This window comes from Rhinoderma darwinii, chromosome 2 (genome assembly GCF_050947455.1).
Source record: "Rhinoderma darwinii isolate aRhiDar2 chromosome 2, aRhiDar2.hap1, whole genome shotgun sequence".
NCBI classification, from domain to species: domain Eukaryota; kingdom Metazoa; phylum Chordata; class Amphibia; order Anura; family Rhinodermatidae; genus Rhinoderma; species Rhinoderma darwinii.
The window spans coordinates 102145786-102171343 of NC_134688.1; the positions used below are offsets into that span (position 1 = coordinate 102145786).

At 41.5% G+C, this 25558-nt stretch overlaps 1 protein-coding gene across 1 annotated transcript in view; it reads right to left on the bottom strand.

Annotated features, from left to right (window-relative positions):
• Positions 1–25152, bottom strand: part of MARS1 (methionyl-tRNA synthetase 1) — a 36742-nt gene extending 11590 nt beyond the window's left edge. Inside the window, exons 1-18 of the mRNA XM_075851992.1 lie at positions 24934–25152; positions 24235–24325; positions 23170–23248; positions 22960–23088; positions 21543–21618; positions 19411–19583; positions 15054–15166; positions 10614–10730; positions 8554–8757; positions 6875–7076; positions 6341–6415; positions 4230–4400; positions 4050–4145; positions 3500–3617; positions 2665–2878; positions 2216–2347; positions 2000–2104; positions 1536–1719 (exon numbers count right to left, since the gene is read on the bottom strand). Of these exons, the coding sequence (XP_075708107.1) occupies positions 1536–1719; positions 2000–2104; positions 2216–2347; positions 2665–2878; positions 3500–3617; positions 4050–4145; positions 4230–4400; positions 6341–6415; positions 6875–7076; positions 8554–8757; positions 10614–10730; positions 15054–15166; positions 19411–19583; positions 21543–21618; positions 22960–23088; positions 23170–23248; positions 24235–24325; positions 24934–25036 (2382 nt within the window). The 5' untranslated portion in view covers positions 25037–25152. The remainder of the gene's footprint in view (positions 1–1535; positions 1720–1999; positions 2105–2215; positions 2348–2664; positions 2879–3499; positions 3618–4049; positions 4146–4229; positions 4401–6340; positions 6416–6874; positions 7077–8553; positions 8758–10613; positions 10731–15053; positions 15167–19410; positions 19584–21542; positions 21619–22959; positions 23089–23169; positions 23249–24234; positions 24326–24933) is intronic.
• Positions 25153–25558: the final 406 nt, after the last annotated feature.

Here is a 25558-nt window from a genome sequence, read left to right on the forward strand (position 1 = left end):
CTCCAAAATCCAAATGGCACTCCTTCCCTTCTGAACCCTGCTGTGGGTCCAATCAGCAGTTTATTACCACATAAGGGATATTGCCGTAATCGGAAGACATTGCTTTACAAATGTTGGGGTGCAATTTCTTTATTATTTCTTGTAAATATTAAAAATTTCTATGTTTTTTATTTTTACAGACTAATTCTAATAAATTTAGCGAAAAACCTGTGTGGTCAAAATGCTAACTATACACCTAGATAAATTCCTGGAGGGGTGTAGTTTCCAAAATGGGGTAACTTTTGGGGTGTTTCCACTGTTTTGGCACCACAAGACCCCTTCAAACCTGACAAGGTGCCTAAAATATATTCTAAAAAAAAAAAAAAGGAGGCCTAAAATCCACTGGGTGCTCCTGTGCTTCTGAGGCCGGTGTTTCAGTCCATTATAACACTAGAGCCACATGTGGGATATTTCTAAAAACTGCAGAATCTGGGCAATAAATATTGAGTTGCATTTCTCTGGTAAAACCTTGTGTTACAGAAAAAAAAATGTATTAAAAATGTATTTTGGCCAAAAAAAATTTTTTTGTCAATTTCACCTTTGCTTTAATTCCTGTGAAATGCCTAAAGGGTTAAACCACTTTGTGAATGCGGATTCGAATAACTTGAGGGGTGCAGTTTTCAAAATGGGGTGACTTCTGGGGATTTCTCAAAGCCACCTCAGAACTGAACTGGTCCCTGAAAAAATGGCCTTTTGAAATTTACTTTAAAATATGAGAAATTGCTGCTAAAGTTCTAAGCCATGTAACGTCCTAGAAAAATAAAAGGACGTTCAAAAAACGATGCAAACATATAGGAAATGTTAACTAGTAACTATTTTGTGTGGTATTATCTGTTTTACAAGCAGATACATTTAAATTTAGAAAATTTTCTAAATTGTGGTGTTTTTCAGAAATACCAAAATTATCGACAACATTTTTTCACTAAAAGTACAACATGTCACGAGAAAACAATCTCAGAATCGCTTGGATAGGTAAAAGCATTCAAACGTTACTACCACAAAGTAACACAGATTTGAAAAAAATCGGCTGAAGTCCTGAAGGGGTTAAGGACCAAACCATTTTTGGGCTTCATGACCAGACAAATTTTCTGCCTTTTTTTTTTCGTCTTGGCAATCCAGATCATAAAACCTTTTTGATTATTGCATTGATGTGAGTGAACGAGGCTTTGTTTTTTGTGGGACATTTACTTTCTATTTTTACCATTTTTGGGTAGGCATACATTATTGTTGGACTTTTATATTGATGGTCCATCCGACTCCCGGCACCACTTTTCGAAGGGACCGCAGCCTCTTTATAGTTTACCAGGCACAGCACCGTAGATTTCGGTAGCGGATGTGCCCGGGATTGCAATTCTCTGCAGCCCGGTCCTATACACTTGTACGGTGCTTGGCTGGTAAACTATGAAGAAGCCGCGGGGTTCGTCTAAAGTAGACTAAAAAAAAACCAAGAGCAGTAAATTTAATTCTAATTAAATCCTTTATCGTCAGATACTCACTGCTCCAATGCAATGTCCTTGTGGTAGCATACAGTGGAAATCACTGGTCAACACACAAGCTGCTTGTGGCACAAGTAGCTGTTCTTGGATGATGGAACTTATTGAGGGCATATACGGCTGCAGCATGACTGAAAGCAGCGCTGCCATGTTTACTGCCAAGCCAGTCACTGTGCCCGCACGTATCCTGCAGTACAACAACATCATTAAAAAGTACATAATCACACCAGGATAAAACGACAAATGCTTAAAAGAGAGATTAGAGAGAGAGGGAGAGAGAGATATATATCTATATATCTCGGTATTCATTATCCAAAATGAAAAATAAAAACGCTGAGCATCCAACTCTTAACATACAATAGCAAAACAGAACTTAAAAACTTTGAAGTACATTCTACGTAGAGCAGTAACCCTTGTACATGTAATACAGTGAAATAAATACATGGCTTACAAACATATATACTTACTGTTCCTCCGGGGTTCCTTTGATGCATTTCCATGGCTCATTAACTTGGATGTATTGGTTTCCATGACGAGAAATGTTCAAAATACATCTCAGGGCATCACGAATACTGAAAAAGGGACCTTATTAATGCTAAATCTTCCACCCCATGCCTTATAAAAGTCTGCAAAGCTCAGATCTAGTCAACCTGATACCTCTGACGAACCCAAACAAGACATACCGAACTTTCTCCAGCAGTTGGTTATATTGTCGTAGTTCAGCGGTGACCTGAGCCAGAAGCCTTTTGTCCTCTGCAAGTAATTCCATCTTGGGAACGTGTCCGTTAAAAAACTTCTGCACAAACATGCCAGCTCTGAAACAAATGATACGTTTAAAGGTTTGTGTATAGACTCATACCTTAAAACGGATTGTCCTAACTGGACAACGCCTTCTCAAAAGCAAGCCTACCTAGTGATCAGTTGTTTGCTACGGGTCCGGCCACTGAAAACCTGGCATTCAGCGCCGGTTTGATGTTAATATGTCTTAATAGGGCATATTGATTGGTTTTCAGTTCGAGACAACCCCTTTACATGAATACATAGCCAACACAAATAGTAGCAACCCTCTTGCCCTGCACCAACATAGGCACATTGTAACGGTTATTCATTATCTACCATGTTGTATATTTACCGGTTAACAAAATTGCCCAAGTTGTTAAGCAACTCGGAGTTATTCTTCAGCATCAGATCACCCCAGCTGAATGCGCTGTCTTGTCCCTCAGGCCGTACGTAGAGCAGATAGAATCTCCAAATGTCAGCAGGAATACCCGTGTCCTTTGCCATGTCACCAAATACACCCACTCCTCGGCTCTTCGAGAACTTTCCGTCTTCATAATTCAGATATTCTTTTCAGAAGAAATTCAGAATTGTAGGAAAAAAAATATTAATACCAACATTATTATTAAACAAGAGTCTCAGGTATATACTAGATGGTTGTAGATCAGGTATAATCATCAGATAGAAGATAGGGATCGTATATTTTTAGTCAAACTAACAAAACCAGTCTTGGCAACCCCAAGACCGCACGGCTGTAACTTTCCTATAGGAAATGCTCTTGAGTAACGAACTTCAGAAAAGTTTCCAGTCACCAATAACATTTAGCAAACAACCTGATGGCCCGAAGACCAAGTGAAAGGCCAAGCGTCCAAGCAGAAGAACCTTACAATAGGATTTTACCTTATTTCTTGTTAATTTTGTGACATTTATGCGTAAAACCATTTCAATAAATGAAGTAGAAAAAACAAAGCTGCTTATAGTATTATACAGTACTGCAGGCCACTGTCATGGATTATATTTCTACTTTAGGACATACTTTTAAGACCACAGATAAGAAAATGGCTGGTATTTCAGAGTATGCTGCAAGATGAAAACACAAAGTCACACTAAAGAGTCAGAAACTAGTTTATTACTTTATATTTCAACCTAAGAAAATCTTGGATCTATTTAATAATGACAAAGCCGCTTGCCTGTAGCTATGAGATGGTTAACCAGAGTGTAGTTGTCCTCTACCCCTATGAGACAGGACGGGAAGATAACACTATGGAACGGAACATTGTCCTTCGCCATAAAGTTATAGAGTTGAACCTGAATACGATAAAATAGGAAAATACAGATTAAAAAAAAAAAAAAAAAAAAAGCTATATATATATATATATACACACACATACAATAAAACACAGGATGTGATATTGCCATGTAATAACATCATATCCCTTGGAGCCAAATAGCTCAGGCCTTGCTCAGAGTTCCAGAATAGAATAAAAGGAGGTGCTAAGTTTTCTTTAAATACATCTAATATAACCGAATAAAAGTTTGTAATATGCATGTCAACATTTTATTGTGGATCTTTCAAGAAGTATAATCTGATGATATGGCTGGAAAGAAGTCTCCTGCTATAGGAGATGGATACAGCCACAAGTATCCGGATCTCTTTTCATTCCGTATATATAGTAGAGTGTAATATTACAGACTATTCATTTTATTATACTGTGCCATTATTAAAAATTGTGCTCTTACTTGTTGAGGATTTTTCCACCACTTCTCCCACTGGTCCGTGTAATTGGCTGTAATGGAAATATACCCAATTGGAGCGTCAAACCAGACATAAAACACCTGGAAAACAAACCTCTCAGTCAGGACTTGTTTGGAATACTACAGGTCGCTGCACGGTTATTCGGGTAGTAAGATGGAAATCACCTTGTCTCTAAACCCTTCAAGTGGCACAGGTGTCCCCCACTTCAAGTCCCTAGTGATGCATCTTGGTTTCAAACCATCACGAATCCAGGAGCGGGTTATATAGCGGGCATTTGAGGTCCAGTCTCCAGTTGCAAAGGACTGTTCCAGCCACTTCTCCAAGCGCTCTTCTAGCTGCGAAGGATGTAGATTAATATATTTTAGTAACCCAATGAATAAATAGGTAGCATATGTACAAAACAAGCATGGAGGACATTGGAAAGGGGATGAGAGAAAAACGGGACATGTGAATATAGTATTGATTGTGGTCATCAGTATATTAATACGTGAAAGAAAAAATAAATAAGAAAAGATCATCACAAACGCAAAGTTTTGTCATGACTGGAAGAGGTCTGTAGAAAAAAATGGTCAAATTCTGCACATGTAAGGCCCTGCTCTCACAGAGTTTTATGCAGGCAGAAAAATCCGCCTCAAAAGTCCTTCTGGAATTTTGAGACAGATTTTGACCTGCCAGCAGAACATTTGCTGCGTTTTTCGCCCGTGGCTATTGTGCGACACGGGCAAAAACCGCCGCAAAAAAGGCAATCCCTGCCTTCCATTGATGTCAATGGGAGGTCAGAGACTGAAACGCCCGAAGAAAGGGCATGTCACATCTTCTTCCCGCATGCGTCTTTTACCGCTCGCGGGAAAAAATGCCTCCACCTTCCACTGAAATCAAATGGAGGTGATTTTGGGCGTTTTTTGGCGCGGTTTTCGACGTGGTTTCTGCGTCAAAATACTCTGTGAACATACCCTGACAATGATGACTAAAGACAGAATTATTTTTCTTCAAGCATGCCCAATAAATGTGCATACTAGTTTGAGAACGTCTTACATTTCACTACTAGCCACTAGTTACTTGATGCTCAAGTATATTTAACCCTACTTATGCCACTGCTAGCAATGCTGCAATTCAATTTAGGTTTAAGGGTCAGCAAATTATAAGGGGGAGGGGAAATGTCAAACTTTACTTTGGTGTTCCTGTGAATTCTAGTCACTGACGTTTATTTAACAAGAGCGTAATTCGTAAATCCGTGGTAAATCATCTCATACCACCGCTTACGAATAAGCGGAGATTCTTAAAGGGAATGTGTTGCCAGAAAAACATGTTTTTTTAAAAAAAATTAAACATTTAGTGTGTGGGTGATTAAACATTGTTCAAATTTTTTTTATTTTTTTCACGAGTCAGGAAATAGTCAGGAAATATTATAAATTAATTCTAATTTATAATACTACCCATTTTTGGTCACTAGATGGAGCTATTCCCAAAATTGCAGCATTGCAACATTGGGTTAAAAGCCCTCGCTCTAGTGAGCTCTCAGCATCCCCCCCTCCTTTATCCTGGCTAGTGCCGGGATAAACGAGGGGTTTGAACGGTGTAACCTCCTACACTGTGTGTCGCCATTTTTTGAGCTAACACACAGTGTAGTAGGTTTATATACAGTAGTAAACACACACAAACCCGAACATACATTGAAATCTCTTACCTGCTCCTGCCGCCGCGGCTCCCTCCGGCCCGTCCGCTCCGTTTGCTGCCGCTGGTCCAAGTGCACAAATCCGGAAGCCGCGACCGGAAGTAGTAATATTACTGTCCGGCCGCGACTTCCGGTCCACAGGAAAATGGCGCCTGACGGCGCCAATTTCGAATTGGACTGTGTGGGAGCGGCGCATGCGCAGTTCCCACACAGACGCCGTACACTGAAGTCAATGGGACGGGAGCCGTTCGCAGTCCCTATGGGACTGTGGCTGCCGTATTCCATGTCTGTATGTGTCGTTAATCGACACAGACAGAAATGGAACAAAAAATGGCAGCCCCCATAGGGAAGAAAAAGTGTAAAAATAAGAAAAAGTAAAACACAAACACACAAATAAATATAAACGTTTTTAATAAAGCACTAACATCTTGAACATATGAAATTTTTTTTGGGTGATGACACTGTTCCTTTAAATACAAAGGAATTTCAACAATATATATTTTAGGCACTGGGTTGAAAAACAACAAAAAAGCTGTAATGATTAGATTACTAAGCCACGACTATCTTAGCAGCCAAAACACACAACAATGAATGACACACCTTTGGCAGATCCAAGAAGAGATGTTGAGATGATTTCACTACAGGAGACCGTTTACAGACTTTGCACTGAGGTTTCTGTAATAAAAAAGAAATAATATTTTTAGATTTAAGAGGAATCCAGAATTAGAAAATTAAAGATTATTTAGACAAGCAATGTCCGATCTGCATCCTCAAACAGGCCGTTTTTTTCATGTCCGTTTTTACTTCCATGTGTGTTTTTTGTACAAAAAAACCACCACAACGTAAGGACAACTTTTCTTTTCAGCGTCTCCTCGCAACAGATTAGTAAAAAACGGACCATACATGGTGTCCATGTGTTGTCCATTATTTATTTTATTTGCATTCCCATGGACTTAAGTGTTGAGAGAGGATGCCGTAAAAACGCATGTGGAACCATTTAAAAAGCAGAAGGCGGAAAATATCGCAATCCCTGTTTTTACAGTTCTTGTACTAAGTGAAAAATGGTGCAGTGGCTTTTCCATACTGCGGCCCAAGAGAACTTTCACTTGTATAGACAAGCAAACGTGACTGTACCTTTAATTCCACAGCGTTTATGAGCTTGCCACATTTGTCACACTGGTCCCCCCTGGCTTCATCATAGTTGCAGAATGGACAGGTTCCCTCTACAAAGCGGTCTGCAAGGAATCTCTGACACGTCTCACATCGGAGCTGCTCCACCGTGTCTTTCAGCAGAAAGTCTCTTTCCAGGAGTCGGTTGAAGATATCTTGAGCAATTCTACAGTAGACGACGGTCAATTAATTTTTATCATCAAAATATCTGGGCTATCCGGAGTCATTACACAGTCATAAATGGTACAACAATAAAAGGAAGGCACTGTACCCCATTAAAGGCCCACTAATGTTCTCCCCGTAATAGTGATGTTCAAACCTCCTGTATAAACGGAACATATTACCATATTCTACAAATATGCAGCTGCGGTCAAGCAAATAGAAAAAGTAGTAAAGAACCAGAGTCAAAAGGTGTAAGGCCAAACGCCAATTTAAGTCTATAAGAAATTGATGAGCAGTGAATGTGGATAATTATGTTAGTTATCCAGAATTATTGCTGTACATGCAATTATTGTCCCTGACATACATGTAACTGACGCATGTCCATGTCTGGGAGTGGATTCAAGTGCAGATTTCACCTTTTGCATTGAAATGGGTTAAATTCATTTGTTTTTTTTCCACAGCATGCAATTTTTAAAACACACACACACACACACACACACACACACACACACACACACACACACACACACACACACTGTGTGTGTGAGCATAAAACTAGTTTTTTCCTTTGCTTTCTGCAGGAATCCTCTACCCTCACACCCTGCCATTTCACGGTTTAGTACTTTATATTAGAATATATGTTGCTTCTCCAGACTGAGCTGACAAATTGGCACAGCATATATGTATTTTATCTTCAGCCGAATTGTTTACTTTCTAAATGTCTACCTAAAAGTTGACAGGCTTCAATTATACTTCCAGTTTTCATATATTGCATTCAACCTGCATTTCATTAAACTTGACCCCTGTGCACTCCTGCATCATGTGACATGCATAGAAACGGATCAGATCTGAGTCATGTGACAGCCTCATAAACTACACAAATATCCTGTTCAGTCCAGGCCTATCAAGCACAGGAAAATAATTACGCATCTGTTTCTATGGAATATGTGTTCATTCCCTTATAAACTACACATATATCCTGTTCATTCCAGGTCTATCAAGCACAGGAATTTCCTAAGGCGTCTGTTAATAAGGAAATAAACACAAATTCCATATAAACTACAAAGAACATCTGTTCATGCCATGTCTACCAAACGTAAACAATTCATTATGCCCTTTTTTGTATTTTCTTCCCATTAGTAATAATGTTTTCTTTTTCTTCATTCTTTTTAGTACATCCCCTGAATTGCTGCGTTTTTCAGAGGAGATGTCAGCATCTCCCAGCACATTGAGAAAAACGCAGCAGAATACGCACGATTTTCGGCAGTAAAAAATAACGCGTTTTTTTCCGCAGCAGATGATCTGCTACTTTCGACAGAATGGCTGCACAAATTTTCTGCAGCAATTCATTACGTGAGGACAAGCCCTCAGTGTGTGCAGGAGAGCAGTCTGGAACCACAAACAGGATAAACTCTTTTTCATCTTGTGTAACATCATTACAAGAGAATGAGGCGGAGGTGGAACAGAACTTCAGTACTTACGTGGTTTGGTGCGCTGTTGTAGTCCTACCAAAATAATCAAAGGAGATATCAAACCACTTGTATATGGCGGTGTGAACAGCATTGTACTTGTCACAGATCTGTTGTGGGGTAACCCCTTCCTCCATTGCTTTGGTTTCGGTGGCTGTGCCATATTCATCCGTCCCACAGATATAAAGGGTGTTCCAATTCCTTAACCTGCAGTACCTAAAAGAGCAGAACAAAAAGAAGCACGAAGGTCTCAACAAGCAAGGCTCATTCCTATGAACGTATAGAAATATGGTTGAAATAGGGACTGAATTCGGACCATGTGATATGGATGGTTTATTTGTATTTAAGGACTATGGAAACCATTGGTGACTTTTTTTTATTATAAGCACTTTTGTCATTTACGTTTATTGAAAATTTTGTACCGTTTCAGCACTGCCACTTCTATGTGTTCACTTTACATAACGCCCCTGAATCCGTCAAAGAAAATGTCACTAAAGGTTTACATAGCCTTTAAGTATATATAGTCATATTGGACTAAAGGTTCAGGGTTCACATCTTTTCACTGGCAACATCTGCATAGCATTAGTATATTCCACTCATCTTTATGTAAGTTTCTTCCTAGACTAATTAGGTTTTAATTAAATTGGCTCTAGTGTGTATGAGATAGGTAAATCATTTATGAGTCCAACTAGGACAGCGACTGATGTGAATGATTACAAAAGTATCAACAGTGCTGCAAAATCTGTTGGTGTTGGGGATTAAATAATAATGAATCAAACAAATATGGGTCATATACAGGTGTAAATATGGATAAAAATATTTTGTTTTCACCCTTTATTGACTTTTACGGATGCAAAGAAAAACACTAGTGTAAAAAAGGCAGACTAAATCACTGTGCAACACCGGTGGCGGGTCCCCTTCCTCCCAGCAGTCCTTGTCGATGTGTCTCGTCCCTGGTCAGGCGGCCTGTCCCTCCTCCAGCATCCAACAGTGTTCCCTGCCTGCGACCGCATGGTTTCCAATGCTCACGCCACCTCTTAAATGGCCAGCGCGTGCAAAATTGAAGTGTCCCACCAATCCCTGCTGTCCCCCTTCACTATCCACCTAGTGCCTGAGAAATATTGGAACAACCCAGTGTTATCCAGCGAAGGTTCCTGTATGCACCTTATCCTGTCTGCTATTGCTACCAGTTATCAGCCTGTATCCTGTCCACTATTGCTATCTGTAGTCAGCCAGTACCAGTCTGTATCAAGTCTACTGTTGCCATCTGTAGTCAGCCAGTACCAGTCTGTATCATGTCCACTGTTGCTATCTGCCTGTATCCAGCTACCAGCCTATGTCCAGCTATCTGCTATACACCTATGATCTGCAGTCAAGCTTCCATCCTTCAAGGTACCACATGCCAGGGCCTGTTTCTTGTCTGATTGACCAGCAGCTACTCTGCCGGAACCACCTCAAGATCTAGCGACCTGGCAGTTTCCCCGCAGCGAAGACCATATCCCTGTAGAGGGATTAAAGGGTGAAGACCGGGGAGGCTACTTGGACAATGCCTTTAGAGGTGGCCCTAAGCCAAACCCGAGGAGTAGCCCAGTGGGTACACAAACCTGCTAGTTGTAACACACGGACTTTAGTATGGCTAAGTATTGCCATATTGTAATAAGAAGTGGTGAAACAGACAAAAATATAGCTATGAAGTTAAACGGTCAATAAAAAAAATAATCATTTACAATCTTTGCCGTGACCCTTCAGTGATCAACTAATCTGTTCAGGAACTTGGCAACACCTGCAGTGCCACCACAGGAGAAATGAGGAATTGCGCAGTTCCAATGGAAATCAATGTGCGGTCTATGTAATTAACACAAGCGCTGGGTGCTCCATAGCTCGAGCTACTCAATGTACCTGCTCTGTGCTGACTAATAGAAGATGGTCCTGAATGAGTGACTCCCGAATGGGGAATTCAAAAGTGGATTTTTGAAACTAGACAACCCCTTTAATGCTGGTAAGAGAATTGATAGACAATCATAACCACCCCAATTATTTCATATGGGTAGTTCAATTCAACAATATCTCACCTGGCAAAGACGTCAGCACTTAGTACGGAGCCAATAATGTTTCCCAAGTGAGGAACGTTGTTCACGTAGGGCAGGGCACTGGTGATCAAAACATTCCTCTCGCCATCTCTAGGAAGTCTGTAATAAAAGTTTTCAAAATAAGAATGTAGATAACCACTGAAGAATGACAAACACCTGTTATTATCCTCTAGAATATGTCAATGAAAATATTTTCAATATTGAGAGCATCTCATATGCAACAGGACAACTAAAAACCTTACTGGACATTTTTAAAAATTGGTGTATTTTTAAGTGGCATGGCATAATCAAAAAACATCTGTGTTTTTTCTTTAGGTGGCTGTTTACATTAGACAAATGTCGGCCAATCCCGCCATCCATCTAATGTGTGTGGCGGTGTCCCGACTCTCCCCCGACAGCAGATGTCAGGGGAGATAAAGTTGGGGCTGTTGGATTTCAACACGCCGATCCTTTTGTTTGTTAGGAGACAAGCTGCTGCCTTGAGACATGTGTATGGGGGGAGGGGGGGTGGTGTCGGGAGGTATAGCTATTGCCCGAACTAACGCTCAGCCGACGGCTATCTAACTTGCATAGCCAACTTAAGGAATCTAAGCAAAACAGTTTCCTTTTTTTTCATTGTTACATCTCAAGAACTGTAAGACCTCATGCACATGACTGCGTTCGGTCCGTGATATACGGACGCATGTCGGACGCATTTCCTGGAGCGAACACAGTTTAGGGAGACAGCCCCAACTTTATCTCCCCTGACATCTGCCGTCGGGGGGAGAGTCGGGACACCGCCACACACATTAGATGAACGTCGGGATTGGCCGACATTCATCTAATGTAAACAGCCACCTAAAGAAAAAACGGTTTTTACATGTTAGTACTTTTGCACAAGAAAAAAATGCTTTATAGAAAAAAAAAAAAAAAGTCATTTGTGTCGCTGCATTCAGAGAGCCATATTTTTCCTTCAACGTAGCTGTATGAGCGCTTGTTTTTGCCATTTTTTTACATTATTTCATGCACAGTACAAGCAAGTGAACTTTATTCCACAGTTCGTTACGATACCAGATATGTATTTTTTTATGGTAAACTAAAAAAAGAAAATGAAATAAAAAAAATATTTTGTGAGTGAAAATTTATTACATTTAATTGTACTTTTATTTTTCCCCCTAGATACTAACAGCAGCGATAATGCTTTGAAATACATAGTAGATAACATGATTACCTGTTAGTTCTACATGGACAGGCAACCTAAAAGGCAGATGCTTATGGCAGACCTGCGGGCCTTCTTTAGGCCCCCCGGCTGCCATAGTAAAGCATCGGAACCTCACAAATGCATTGCAGGACCCTGACGGGCTGACAGAGGGATGCTGCTGCAAGCTCTTCCTTTAGATGCCAGCAAATCAGAAATTCAGTGAACGGTTGTCGAAAAAAAATTATATTGCGTTCGTTAAGGGGTTAACTTTAACAGAACTACTGAAGCTCAAACCACAAATGTATAACATGTGCGTAACTAACAGTCCTTTATACATCCCAATGCTGGGTACTGGCCCAGGTCACACAGAGGTTTTTTGGTACTGATTTTGATACAGAAACACCATCGGAATCAGCGGCAAAAAAATGCCCCAAATCTGTCACCATTGATTTTATATTCAACATTTGTATTCATTTTAAAACAAGACAAAAAAATAAAAAAACACATTGGAAGTGAGAACTTCCACATAAAATTAAACAGGTAGGGGTATAACCCCAAAGAGGAGGCGAGATCCATATTCTGTGAAAAGTGTTGATGACCAATATCAATGCGGGAAAGGAAATAAGCAGGAGCAGTTGAAGAAAATGGAAAGGAAGTACAATAACAGCTGAACCGCCTTCTCAACAAAGGCGTATCGGCAGTAGACTAACGCAGTCTCAGGACACGAATCCATACATAAAGCAGAAAAAAGAAGAAGGTGGGGGGGAACAAGACGGGGGACAAAACAAGGGCGGTAAAGGGATAAGGGCGGGTAGAGGTCATGGTGAACCTGGACTCACGTTACGGGCTATTATAATAAAGGACGTGAGTCTTATGGCGTATGTATTGGGGGTGAGGTCACAAAATTATGTCCTCCCCAGTGCAATGCAGATTCCCACGAAAGGAAGGGCGAGTCTCAAGTTACCAAAGTAAGATATGTGGGTGAAGAAAGGAAGGTAGTCCAGTGGGACCATGTAGAAATATATTGTGCGGAGGCAGCTGAGGATTGTGCCATTAGGTGTTCCAGTCGCTGTATCATGGCGATCTCCTGAAACCACTCATCTAGGGTGGGATGATCCACCGATTTCCATTTACGTGGGATGACTGACTTAGCAGCCTGTAGAAGGTGTCTAGTTAGGGATCTTTTATACGTGGATAGAGAACATAAACAACAAAGCAGCTTCAGGGGAAATGGGGACTACCACCCCAGTGACCTCAGATATAATTCTAAGTACGGCATTCCAAAAACTCTGCAAGGAGGGGCAGCCCCACCAAATATGAGACATAGAACCACCCCCCGGCTCCACAAAGCCAGCAGTTGTCTGGTACGGATGGGTACCATTATATGGAGAGAGGTAGGGACCAGATACCATCCAGAAATGTTATAACTGCTCTCCTGAGCTCGTATCCACCATTGATTTCAATGGGAGGCAGATACGGTTTTTTTCCTGCTCGTTTGAAGCATTTTTTGGGCAAGAAACGAGTCATAAAAAGAGGCAAAAAAACAAAACAAAACGCTGGCATTTCAAAATCTGCCTCGAATGTCCGGAAGGAGTTTTGAGGCGTATTTTTTCTGCCTGACACAAAAACTCTGTGTGAACATACCCTTACATTCATTTAATTTGCTGCAATGTATTTTTATCATCCCCACACGCCACGATACTATTATCTGCTTTGCATTTAAGTTCTTGGTAAACATAAATGGTGGATCGGCTGAGGTTTGATTCTCAAGCTATATCTAGTCTCAAAGTCAACGTTCACTGCGCTGCGCTGGAGGGCTGTGTGGCTGTAAAATGTGTTTGTGTCACATTTACATTTATTCCAAAGATTTATATATTTTTTTAATGCTTAATTCTTGGAGATGTAAGTCACAAACCACGTTTTTTATATCCTGTTTGAGAATTTATTTTTTTCCCAAGAATTAAAAAAGGTACCCTTAAAACCAGCCTAGAAAAAGGAGTCATCATTTTTGTGTCCTGTTTTAACAGTAACATTTAACAAAAAAAAACAAACAAAAAAACAGCCTTAGGGCGGATTAACACGAACGTGTAATACGTCTGTGCAATGCGCCTGTTTTTCACGCGCGTCGCACAGACCTATGCTAGTCTATGGGGCAGTGCAGACTGTACGTTAGTTTCACGCAGCGTGCGCCCGCTGTGTAAAACTCACGATAGGTCCTATATTTCTGCCTTTTTCGCGCATCACGCACCCATTGAAAATCACGCGCACCACACGGAAGCACTTCCGTGTGACGCGCGTGATTCGCGCAACAGCAGTCAAAAGTATGTTTGCAAACAGAAAAGCAGCACGTGCTTTTCTGTTTACAAACATCCAAACAGAGTGTCATAATGATGGCGGCTGCGCGAAAATCACGCAGCCGCGCATCCTATCTGATGACTCATGGATCTGTTAAGTGCCTTTTGCGCACGCAAAACACTGCATTTTTTGTGAGCGCAAAAACGCACACGCTCGTGTAAATCCGCCCTTAGGCTGGGTTCACACTGAGTTTTTTGCAGGAGGAAAATCTGCCTCAAAATTCCGTTTGGAATTTTGAGGCAGTTTTTGCTCTGCCTGCACGCCGATTTTGGCCCGCACCCCTTGAGCGCTGCGGGCATAAAACACCGCAAAATACGCTTTCTCTGCCTCCCATTGATGTCAATGGGAGGTCTGAGGCGTAAATGCCCGAAGATAGGCCAAGTCCCTTCTTTTTCCCGCGAGAAGGTTTTTCCGCTCCCGGGAAAAAAACGCCTCCACCTCCCATTGAAATCAATGGGAGGCATTTTCGGCTGTTTATTGGCGCGTTTTGCGGCGCGGTTTCTCCGTCAAAAAACTCTGTGTGAACTCCCCCTAACAGTGTCTTTCAAGAGGATGTAAAAAATGTGTTGTGAACAGAGCATTAAAATATTCCAATGGTGAATAGCTGTACATGACACTTGATGCAAGTTATTTATTCTTTCCTGTAAAGGACATTGGATCTACAAAGTTAGGTCTCATTCACAAGGTGCAGATTTGGTCAGTATTTTGCAACCATTTTTTTTAAACTAAAATCAGGAGTGGACTCTAAACACAGAAAAAGTATAATAGAAAGAGGTATCATTCTCTTTTTTTTTGCAGTCTTGGTTTTGGATGCACATATTGAAAATATCTGCACTGTGCGAATGATGCCTCATAATGTACAATCCAAATATACATCCAAGACTCACATAGGGTGCGGTCTCTGTTTTGGCCTTGGAACATCAGTAAGACCCTTGGCCCAGGATTCTGCAGCAGCTGCAATGTCCTCCTCAGAGAATGTTTGGACGTCCGCATCTTCTGCCTAAAAAAGGAAGATTAGGTTTATTATGGCGCGTAATTCAACAAAATCAGGGGAGAAATTAAAGTACTGGTAGCAATTAAATTGGGCCAAGCAAGGCTGCATTTGCTACCTACTTTGATACTGCCTATTAAAAAGGAATCAGAAAATTACATATTATTTATATTCGGTTATTATTATAAAGATTTTTTTTCATTTTTAGTGCTTATTTAGAAAAATCTTGTAATACTAAATTTTTTACACTGGCAACTAGAACGGTCACTATAAGCTGATGCTTCCTGTTTTCTGTTGCTCGCTTATGGGCTTTGTTGCATAGACCGGGATAGGTTAAACGGTCTTATTATCATTAGACAAAGCGCAAATTAATGACAGCTCTATTGTATTGCTAGAGGCCTAAATAAAAGGCAGCATAGCAACGCTATGCACACAGATAAGCCTCTGTATACTGCTACCCTGCCACTCCCTGGTCTCTGGGGAGGGGGCTGTATGCTATAACTTCCTGGAGACCAATTGTCTATGGCATTTTTCTGTCAATGCGCACACGCACCCTGCTGCACAAACACCACAAGAAGTGTTGGTCTCCAACAGGGCAGCTGCCAGGGTTGTTTTTAACCCTTTGGAGACACAGACAGTTTTGGCCTTGTAGACACAGTTCAGTTTTTTGAATTTGACATATCTCACTTTATGTACTAATAACTTTGGAATGCTTTTACTTATCCAAGCCATCCAGACAGTTTTTTTGTGACACATTGTACTTTATGTTAGTGATAAAACTTGGTCGACACATTCAGTGCTTATTTGTGAAAAACACCAAAGTTTAGAGAAAATGTGACAAAAGTATATACTGGTAAGACAAAGTTATACAACATAAAATAGTTACTAATTAATATTTCCCATATGTCTACTTTATGTTGACATCGTTTTTAGAACATCCTTTTATTTTTCTAGCACGTTACAAGGCTTAGAACTTTAGCAGCAATTTCTCCCATTTATTTTTTTTTTCCCAAACCTATTTTTTTTATAGATTCTATGTACACCTTCGAAAGAGTTGTGGTTAGTTTGTTTTTTTAAATAAAAATGTCAGTGGGTTTGGGCAACTTCAAATTAAAAATTCTTTATACTTTTTGAGATATAACTGCTCTGTATCCTGTATACAGAGCAGCTGTATCGTTTGCTAAGACCTAAATCCGTTGTAAGCGGCACTGATGGGTTAATTTTCAGCGGGTCCTTTGTGTCTCTGACATACAGGATCCACTTGTAATCTATCACATCTAAGTTATAAATTACAGTTGGATCCTGCCTGTCAGACACGCAGGACCCGCTTTCACTAACCCAGTCAGTCCCGCGGACCTGACGGTTACAGGAATCTGCGAGCAAAACAGCTGATCTGTATACAGAATACAAAGCAGCTGTATCTCAAAAATAAAGAATAATTTTTTAATAAAACCTAATTCAAAAGTTGCACTAAACCAACTGACTGACTTTTTTTTTTTTTATAAATAAAAAGCACTTTCAAAAGGTTTACATAGTCTTTAAAGAGGCTCTGTCACCAGATGATCAAATCCCTATCTCCTATTGCATGTGATCGGCGCTGCAATGTAGATCACAGTAACGTTTTTGTTTTTTGAAAAACGATTATTTTTGGCCAAGTTATGAGCAATTTTATATTTATGCAAATGAGCCTTTCTAATGGACAACTGGGCATGTTTTCTCTTATTTCCAACTGGGCGTGTCTTGTGTTTGTGACATCTGGGCGTGTTTACTTGTTTTACTAGCTGGGCGTTGTGAATGGAAGTGTGTGATGCTGACGAATCATCATCATTCACTACTCATCGTTACCACCCAGCTTCTGGCAGTGCACAGACACACAGCGTGATCTCACGAGATCACGCTGTGACGTCACTTCCTCCCACAGGTCCTTCATCGCGTCGGATGAGTGAGAACACGCTGTGTGTCTGTGCACTGCCAAAAGCTGGGTGGCAACGATGAGAAGTGAATGATGCTGATTCGTCAGCATCATACACTTCTATTCACAACGCCCAGCTAGTAAAACAAGTAAACACGCCCAGATGTTACACACACAATACACGCCCAGTTGGAAATAAGAGAAAACACGCCCAGTTGTCCATTAGAAAGGCTCATTTGCATATATATATATATATATATATATATATAAAATAGCTCATAACTTGGCCAAAAATTATCGTTTAAAAAAAAAAAACGTTACTGTGATCTACATTGCAGCGCCGATCACATGCAATAGGAGATAGGGATTTGATCATCTGGTGACAGAGCCTCTTTAAGGACTAAGTCAGTTCTGAAGTGGCTTTGAGGAGTCTATAAATCACTCCATTTTAAAGACTAAACCCCTCAAAGTATTCAAAAACAGTATTTGGAAAGCTTCTTAACCCTTTAGGCCTTTCATAGGATTTAAAGAATAGTGGAGGTGAAATGTACAAATTTAATGCAGAAATAAAATTTTTATTTCCTGTAACAGAGAGAGTGTTAGGTTATGTCCACACTGAGTTTTTACAGGCAGAAAGATCTGATTCAAAATGCCTTTAGCATTCATTGAGTGCTGTAGGCATAAAACGTCGCGAAAAACACTTTCTCTGCCACCAATTGATTTCAATGGGAGGTCAGAGAGGGAAACGTTGGAAGAAAGAGCATGTCTCTTTTTTTTTTTTTTAAATCAATGGAAGGTGATTTCGGACGTTTTTTCAGCGCAGTTTCCATATCAAAAACAGAGTAAAAAAAACTGTGTGAACTGGACCTTAAAGGGTAACTAAAAACTTTCAGAAAACTTCTGACATGCCATAGTGACATGACGCTTGGTTTCCGATAAGCTTTTCTCGGAAAGCCGAGCACTTGATGTACGGCTCAATAGAAAGTCTATGAGTCCATACACCAACTGCTTGGCTTTCCAAGAAAAGCCGATCAGAAACTAAGCGGAACAGCGCTCACTCAAGTGATTCTGCCGCATTGTTTTAGCGATTGGTGGGGGTCTCAGTGCTCAGACACACCCACCAATCAAAACTTCTGACACATCACAATGACATGTCAGAAGTTTTCTGAAAGTTTAGTTACCCGTTAAAATAAAATAAAAAAGTCAATATTTTTGGCCCCGATTCTGCAGTTTTTAGAAACATCCCATATGTGCTACTTGACTGAAACACAGTTCGCAGAAACTAAAGGAACACCTTGTGGATTTTGGTGCCTCCTTTTACATTTAATAAATATATTTTAGGCACAATGTCAAATTTGAAGAGGCCTTGTGGTGCCAAAACATAAGAACATCCCCCAAAAATAACCAATTTTTTTAAATAAAACCCCTCGATTAATTAATCTAGGGGTTGAGTGAGCATTTTAACCTTACGAGTGTTTCATATTATTTATAATCATTGGGCCGTGAAAATGATAATCTACTTTTTTTGCAACAAAATTTATTGTTTTTTCATTTTTACAAGTAATAAAGCAGAAAAAGCACCCCAACATTTGTGAAGCAGTTTCTCCCGGATAAAGTGATACCCCATATTTTGTCATAAACTGCTGTTTGAACACACGGCAGGGCTCAGTAGGGAAGGAGCGCCATTTGGCTTTTCATTTTTATTGGAATGGTTTTCGGATGCCATGTCGCATTTGCAAAGCCCCTGTGGGACCAAAACAGTGGAAACCTCCCAAAAGTGACTCCATTTGAAAAATTAAACACCTCAAGGACATTAATCTAAAAGGTAGGATCACTGTGACCCCCAATTTAAATTGGGCTGTCAAAATGAAAATATAAATTTTTTCAATAAAACGTGGACTTGGACATCCAACTCTCTGTTCGCTGGTTAAATAAGCTGCAATAATTATGTATTTCAGTGCCGTCAGTCTTCACACGGACAGGCAGTCTGTTAGGCCATGCATCTGGCAGGGCCTAATAGACTTCCGTAGATGGCAGACCTGGAGGCAATTGTTAGGCTTCCGGTTACCATAGCAACCATCGGTACCCCACTTTCACGTCACTAGGGTCGACTGCGTTTTTGTAAGTATTTTAGTTATTTCTAAAAAAAAGAAAACCATTATTTCTCTTCTACATACTTAATCTAATTGATCTAATTAACTAAACTAATTAAACATATGAGACATTCCCTTTAAACAGTAAGAAAGTCTCAAATAAATTAGGCAGATACTTTTTGCACTAAATAACGTGTGTATATTTTACCGGCGCATAGTGAACAGTCTACATTTTATTGGGCACTTACCTCCTGTTCATTGCAGGCAGAGGCGTCAGATGTGGTAACAGGTGTAGGGATTTTTTGGAGATACGCTTTAAAGACTGAAGGTCCCTGATCTTTTAGGAGCGATTCAGCAGCTTTTTGACATGGCTCCAATTCAGCCATTTTTTTAAACCAATTCTTGAATGAAGACAGATCTTCTGCAAAAAGAAAGTCACTACAGTCAAACAAGTCACATAAAACGTCTATGTACTTATAAACCTTCAGGAGAGAAAAGGGTAGAACCTTCCGCACAAAAAAAGTGTACAGAGTACTTCCCTCTTAAAGGGATATGACAATACCACAAAATATTAAAGTACTTCACCCAAGAGCACAACCCAGGCAATAAAATTGGATTGTTTTATTTTTTATTAAAAGCTACTACTCTTCCTAGGCTTAATCCACATCAATCCCTTCAAAATGTTTGCGATTAGAAATGCTTTAGACAAAGTCGAAGACACGGAGGCAGCAATCTTAAGATCTACAGTTGCTAAACATGTAAGATAGAGAACGTATCCGGAGCAGTATATAGAAAGGGGTTGACTGGTGTGCACACGTAGCTTCATATGACCTGGGGGTTAGAACTCGGCGTTGCGTCAGAAACTAAAGCTTCTTTCTCCGTCAGACAGAACATCCATATGGAGAGATGGCGGTCTGCCATGCCGTACTGTATTCTTTTCTTCTGCATATTGAAGTGAAATATCTGACATGTATCTCTGGTTTGGAAGTACATGGACTATAATACTTAATAAATGTCTTATGAAAACTTCCTTTATATCGATATTAGCTGAATTGCTACTACTGCCGGAATCATCTAGCGAGAGAGAACTGTAAGTGACCATATGACCTGTAGGCTTCCGAATACCGTTACAGCATAAGCAGAATATAAACATAAAAGGTGGGGGGAGGGGGAGATTTATGCGCCAACCAGGGGAATGTAAAATATCTACTATATGATACAATTGTTCCTGCTTACAGCACAAATAAATATGTTAAGCTACTTTCACACTGTACTTGAAGTGCCCATTTGGCATATGCATCGGGAAATCTCCGGACACATACGTTAAATGCATACATATGTGCCCATTTACCCAACGGAGGCCAAAAGAGTGACCTTTTCACCTTCGTCGGGCTGGTATACGTCGGTGCCCTATTTCTGGTGTATGCAGGGGCGTAACTAGGAAAGACTGGGCCCCATAGCAAACTTTTGACTGGGGGCCCCCTCCCCTGGGTATGACACAACCCCCCCCTTGTAGATAGTGCCCCCCTATAGGATTCCGCCATACAGCCCCCCCTGTAGATAACGCCATATAGACCCCCCAAAAAAACGGCCTAGAGTTTGTCCTACAAAAAAGACATACATCCTCTATCCACAGGATAGGGGATACATGTGTGATCGCTGTCAGCGATAAGGAGAACAGGGGACCGAAAGTCCCCCGAAGTTCTCCATGACAAATCTCGGAATTCCGGCGTCTGCGCAGTTCAATAAAAATGAAAGGAGCGCTGGTCACGAATGCGCACAAGCGCGACCAGTGCACAAGTCATTTCAATGGAGCTGCCGACAAACCCCGAAAGCCCGAGGTTTGTCATGGAGAACTTCGGGGGACTTTCGCCTTATCGCTGGGCGTCCCAGCGATCACACATGTATCCCCTATCCTGTGGATAGGGGATGCATGTCTTTTGTAGGAACAACCCCTTCAGTAGCGTCCTGCTGTAGAAGCCATAGCGGCTGCTAGCGGAGCCTCCCGCCATGAGAAGGGGCGCCCGTGCCGGCCGGTGGCACAGGTCCCCTCATGCTGCGGGCCCCGTAGCAGCCGCTATAGCGGTAGTTACGCCACTGAGTGTATGGAATACCGAAGCAGACTGAATGCAGTAAAAAAAAAAAAAAAACAACTTATATACCACGCATGGTAGTCTATGGGTGATGGATGCCACTGTATGCCTATACAGTGGCACTCTGTCGGAGGTACACCTGACAGATACTGCAAGACGCAGTGTAAAAAGGGCCTTGGGAGTCGATTGCGCTGCAATAGCCTATTCATTTAGGCAAGATGCCTCTTTAGTTTACTGCCATTCCAAACAGAGGAGCCATGTAAATAACGTGTAAAGCTGTAACTCACCTGACAAAGTAGACACATCTGAAATAAAAGGAAAAATGGCCCCCCACACCACGATGTCAGCAACCGACACTGTATCCTGCAAATAACAAAGACTTATATCAACAAATGGTCGCCACATAGTCCCATAAGATGGTTACGTGCTTTCATTAGTTATAGGAACACTCGAGGAAAAACTAAACCGCTGCGGCAGATTTACTAATACGGTCTTAAATTCAGAGATTTTTATCACTGTGGGTCATGCCGGATAAATTTGGCGCACCTTTAGACACTTCAGTCTAGCTTTTTACCACCTCTTGATCAGCCCTCCTTGGACTACTTTTTTTGCGTGTCTTTAGCAATGCCTTTTTCTGCTGAGCCACAGCCCCATGTTGGACAAGTTGCAAACACCGGTTCTTTTTTTGGGCATTTAATTGATAAACGTGTCTAAAATTATTTGCGCCGACAAGGTGGTGCAACTTAGGCCAGAGATCTGTTGCAGCACTGGTAGTATAGCTGCCCCAGTGGTGTAGCTATAGGGGTTGCAACGGTGGCAGTTGCCCACAGAGCCCTCGTTGCCACACAGCACTGGTTGCGCTTCCAACTGTATTTGCGAGAAACAGTCCAATTCAATGCTGGAGCAGTCACTGTGCCGTGAGCGGCTTAGCGCAGGAAGGCGCCATGTAGTGACATCATCGCGCCAGTCTGTGCCGAGTCACTTACAGCACAGACTGGAGGAGAGGTATCTCCTCTACCCGACGTGGGAACGGGATAGGCAAGTAATTATGTTATTTTTCTATTAGGCAATATAAGGGCATTATACTGGGTACGGGGGGGGGGGGGGGGGGGGGGGCGGATATGGTAGCTGCTGAGGGATCATTATACTGTATGGGGGACGCTATGAGGGGCATTATACTGTGGGGGGGGGGAGCTATGAGGAGTAATATACTGTAGGGGGCATCCATGGGGGCTGTCGGGCAAGGCAGCTGGGCACAGGCGTACGCAGGGGCCAGGTGGTGTCTGGTAGGGGTATGGGTGCCCCCCAAGCTGAATTCTTGCACCAGGGCCTAGCTTTGATTAAGGACGCTCACCAACCAAACGCTGATCTAATTATTATGTCTATGGTGGAAAAAAAAACAGATTTAAATCGTAATAATAATCAGTATTTATATAGCGCTAACATATTCCATAGCAATTCGGAGGGAACATGAATTCTGAAACCAGACATTACGTAGTGACAAAACTAATCAATTCAAACACGAGGAGTGAGGACCCTGATCGCAAGAGCTTACAATCTATGATCAGAAAGAAATGCTTCATCCAGAACAACAATTAAGTAGTGTGAGTGGCAACCGATCTTATTACCCGGCTGCGAATATCCATTGTGTGTCGGGAGAGGCAGGACCATACCTCCAATGCAATCCATAAATGTAGTACTTACGCCAGTAAGATATGGACTCTTTGTGAGACTTTGAGTAATGTGTCCAAGTTGCGTGCCAACCGTTGCCAGAGTTTCTTCCTTTTTCTTCCCCTGCACGATATTTGCATGCAAGGCAGCCGAGATCACTGGCTACATATATAAAAACACATACAGGTATGAGAATACAAACTAAAATGGTACAGCAAGTATAATCATTGTAGGACTACTCACCTGAAGCTCCGTTGCCTCCCATTCCACCCACTGATTATTTAGGTCATCCTGGTCCTTTCCAGCTGCCAGTGAAAAATACCTATGAAGGAGAGAAAAGCAAAATGTATCTATAAAAAAACAGGAACATTTCCCTAACTTAGTCAAAATAAAAAAATCCAGGTATCGAACAGAACAGGCATTTAAATGGCATATCCACCTTTGAACACTGTCGTACAGTCTATATACAAATCTAATCTTAGTAAAAAGTGTCATAACTTTATAAATACATGACTTTTCTTCTGCTAGTGCTGTGTAACAGCCTGTATTATATCCCAGAGCTGCATTCACAATTCTGCTTGTCACTGGAAATAGTCAAAAAGCTTCACAGAATGCAAATCACCAGAACACGCGCTATACAGCATGGAATGCTGGGAGATTTCAGTTTTAAAGAAAAAGGCCTCCCGTACATGACCGTAGCCGTGTGCACAGCCCGTAAATGCGGCACGGACGGCCGTGGAGTGTCATCCGCGGGTCACCCGCAAATCACGGACCGTGCACATATTGATTTCAATGAGCCCGGACCGCATAATGACTTGTCCTTTCTTTTTACGGTCCGGGCTTCCAGCCAACGCATGGACCGTGGAAACCACAGGGCCCATAGAAATGAATGGGTCCGCAATTTACCCGCAGAATTGAGGGTGAATTGCGGCCGCAAAAACACATTCGTTTGCATGAGGCCTTATACAGGATGTAATTCCAGATCCAGATCCTTATACAGGATGTAATTCCAGATCCAGATCCTTATACAGGATGTAATTCCAGATCCAGATCCTTATACAGGATGTAATTCCAGATCTGTAGGAGAAGTCATGTAACGGACTTACAAAATTACGTAAATTTTTATGCAGGTTAATTCTATGTGTAAAATGGTGATAAAAGATGGCCATACGTTTTAAGTTTGCAGATGCCCTAAAAAGCTAAACAGGTGCCTGCCAACACACCTACTCAACAGGCCCCAAATTACCAACTGGGTGGGCGGAGCTGAAGCAGAAATCATACAGCAAGAGGTTAAATCTCAGTACTCACCTACAAATTGCATTGGCAGAGAACAGGTAATTCCCGTTATTAAGCTCTAGCGCTGGAAGTTTTGCTTGAGACAAGAAGTGCACAACTTTTTCTATAAAATAAAGCAAATACATCAAACACACGATCATGGGTAGAAATAATGATTCTTTTCATTTACCAGAATAAAAATATTTAAAGGTTCATCTTAAAAGGGTAGTTCACATCCGGACAACTACACATCAACATCAGGATGTAAACGTATCCGATCACCCTTGGATACGTCCTATATGGATATGCAAAAGGAACTATAGCAAATATCACGTTTGCACCATCCCAGCTGCAATATCGGCTCCTGTAACAGCCACACACGTTTTAAAGGGGTCATCCTAGGCGATCGGAGGTCCAGCACCTGATCAGCTTTAATCGTCAGGTTGCGGACAGCCACACGTGGCATATGTGGTATTATATGGCACTTATGATCTCAATATAGAGCATATGGATAGAAGTCCTAAAAGGTTAATCCCTTTAATGAACGATCATACTACAGGAGTCATTGGGGAGACTTATCAATGAATTTCTGACATTTTGGAGTAACAGCATTGAAAAATATGACATGTGGGACTGCTCCGTGGTGTATGTGGCCAGGTCACCCACGACTCCATATAAAAGAAGCCCCGTATGGAATTTTACACCGGCTACTCATTCACTTCTTCCTCTTACCCTCCTGCTGTAACCTCTGGATCTCTACACCATCAGCCCAGAGCCCTGCAGCAGCCAAGACCTTTAACCCGTGCGGGTTCCCATCGCTTACATACAGCTTCATGCCGGCTCAATATACACACACCACCAACAACCTGCACTGGGTCTTACACACAGCTGATGCAACGCACTGAAAAGCTACAAGCACATAGATAATAGGACTCCATGGGATTTGTAGTTCTATTCACTTTTTAATGAGCTTTCTGTAGACCTGACTGCAAAGTGAGAACTACAAATCCCATGATTCAACGCAAAGAGGCGCCGGCTTTGCGTAAAGACGTCCATATACGAATGTGGGCGGTTCCCAGCGTGTAATCAGCACTCTCCTTGACGTTTCTCAGTGAGGGGGAGGGCGCTTGTATGTCCGGCGTGCTGTCTGGATCTCATATGTAGAGGAACACTACACAACTCCTTGTAGTATTGCCCAAGCGGCTATTCCGCAAATGATGTCTCTGCGGTTGCCCGTGTAAGGCCGAGTTCACACGGGACTGTTGTGTGATTGTCTAGGCAAAGGAATACATGCATATAGGTGAAGGTTTTGGCCTCAGAAAGTCCTGAATAGAGGTTATGGGGTTGTGTAAGATTC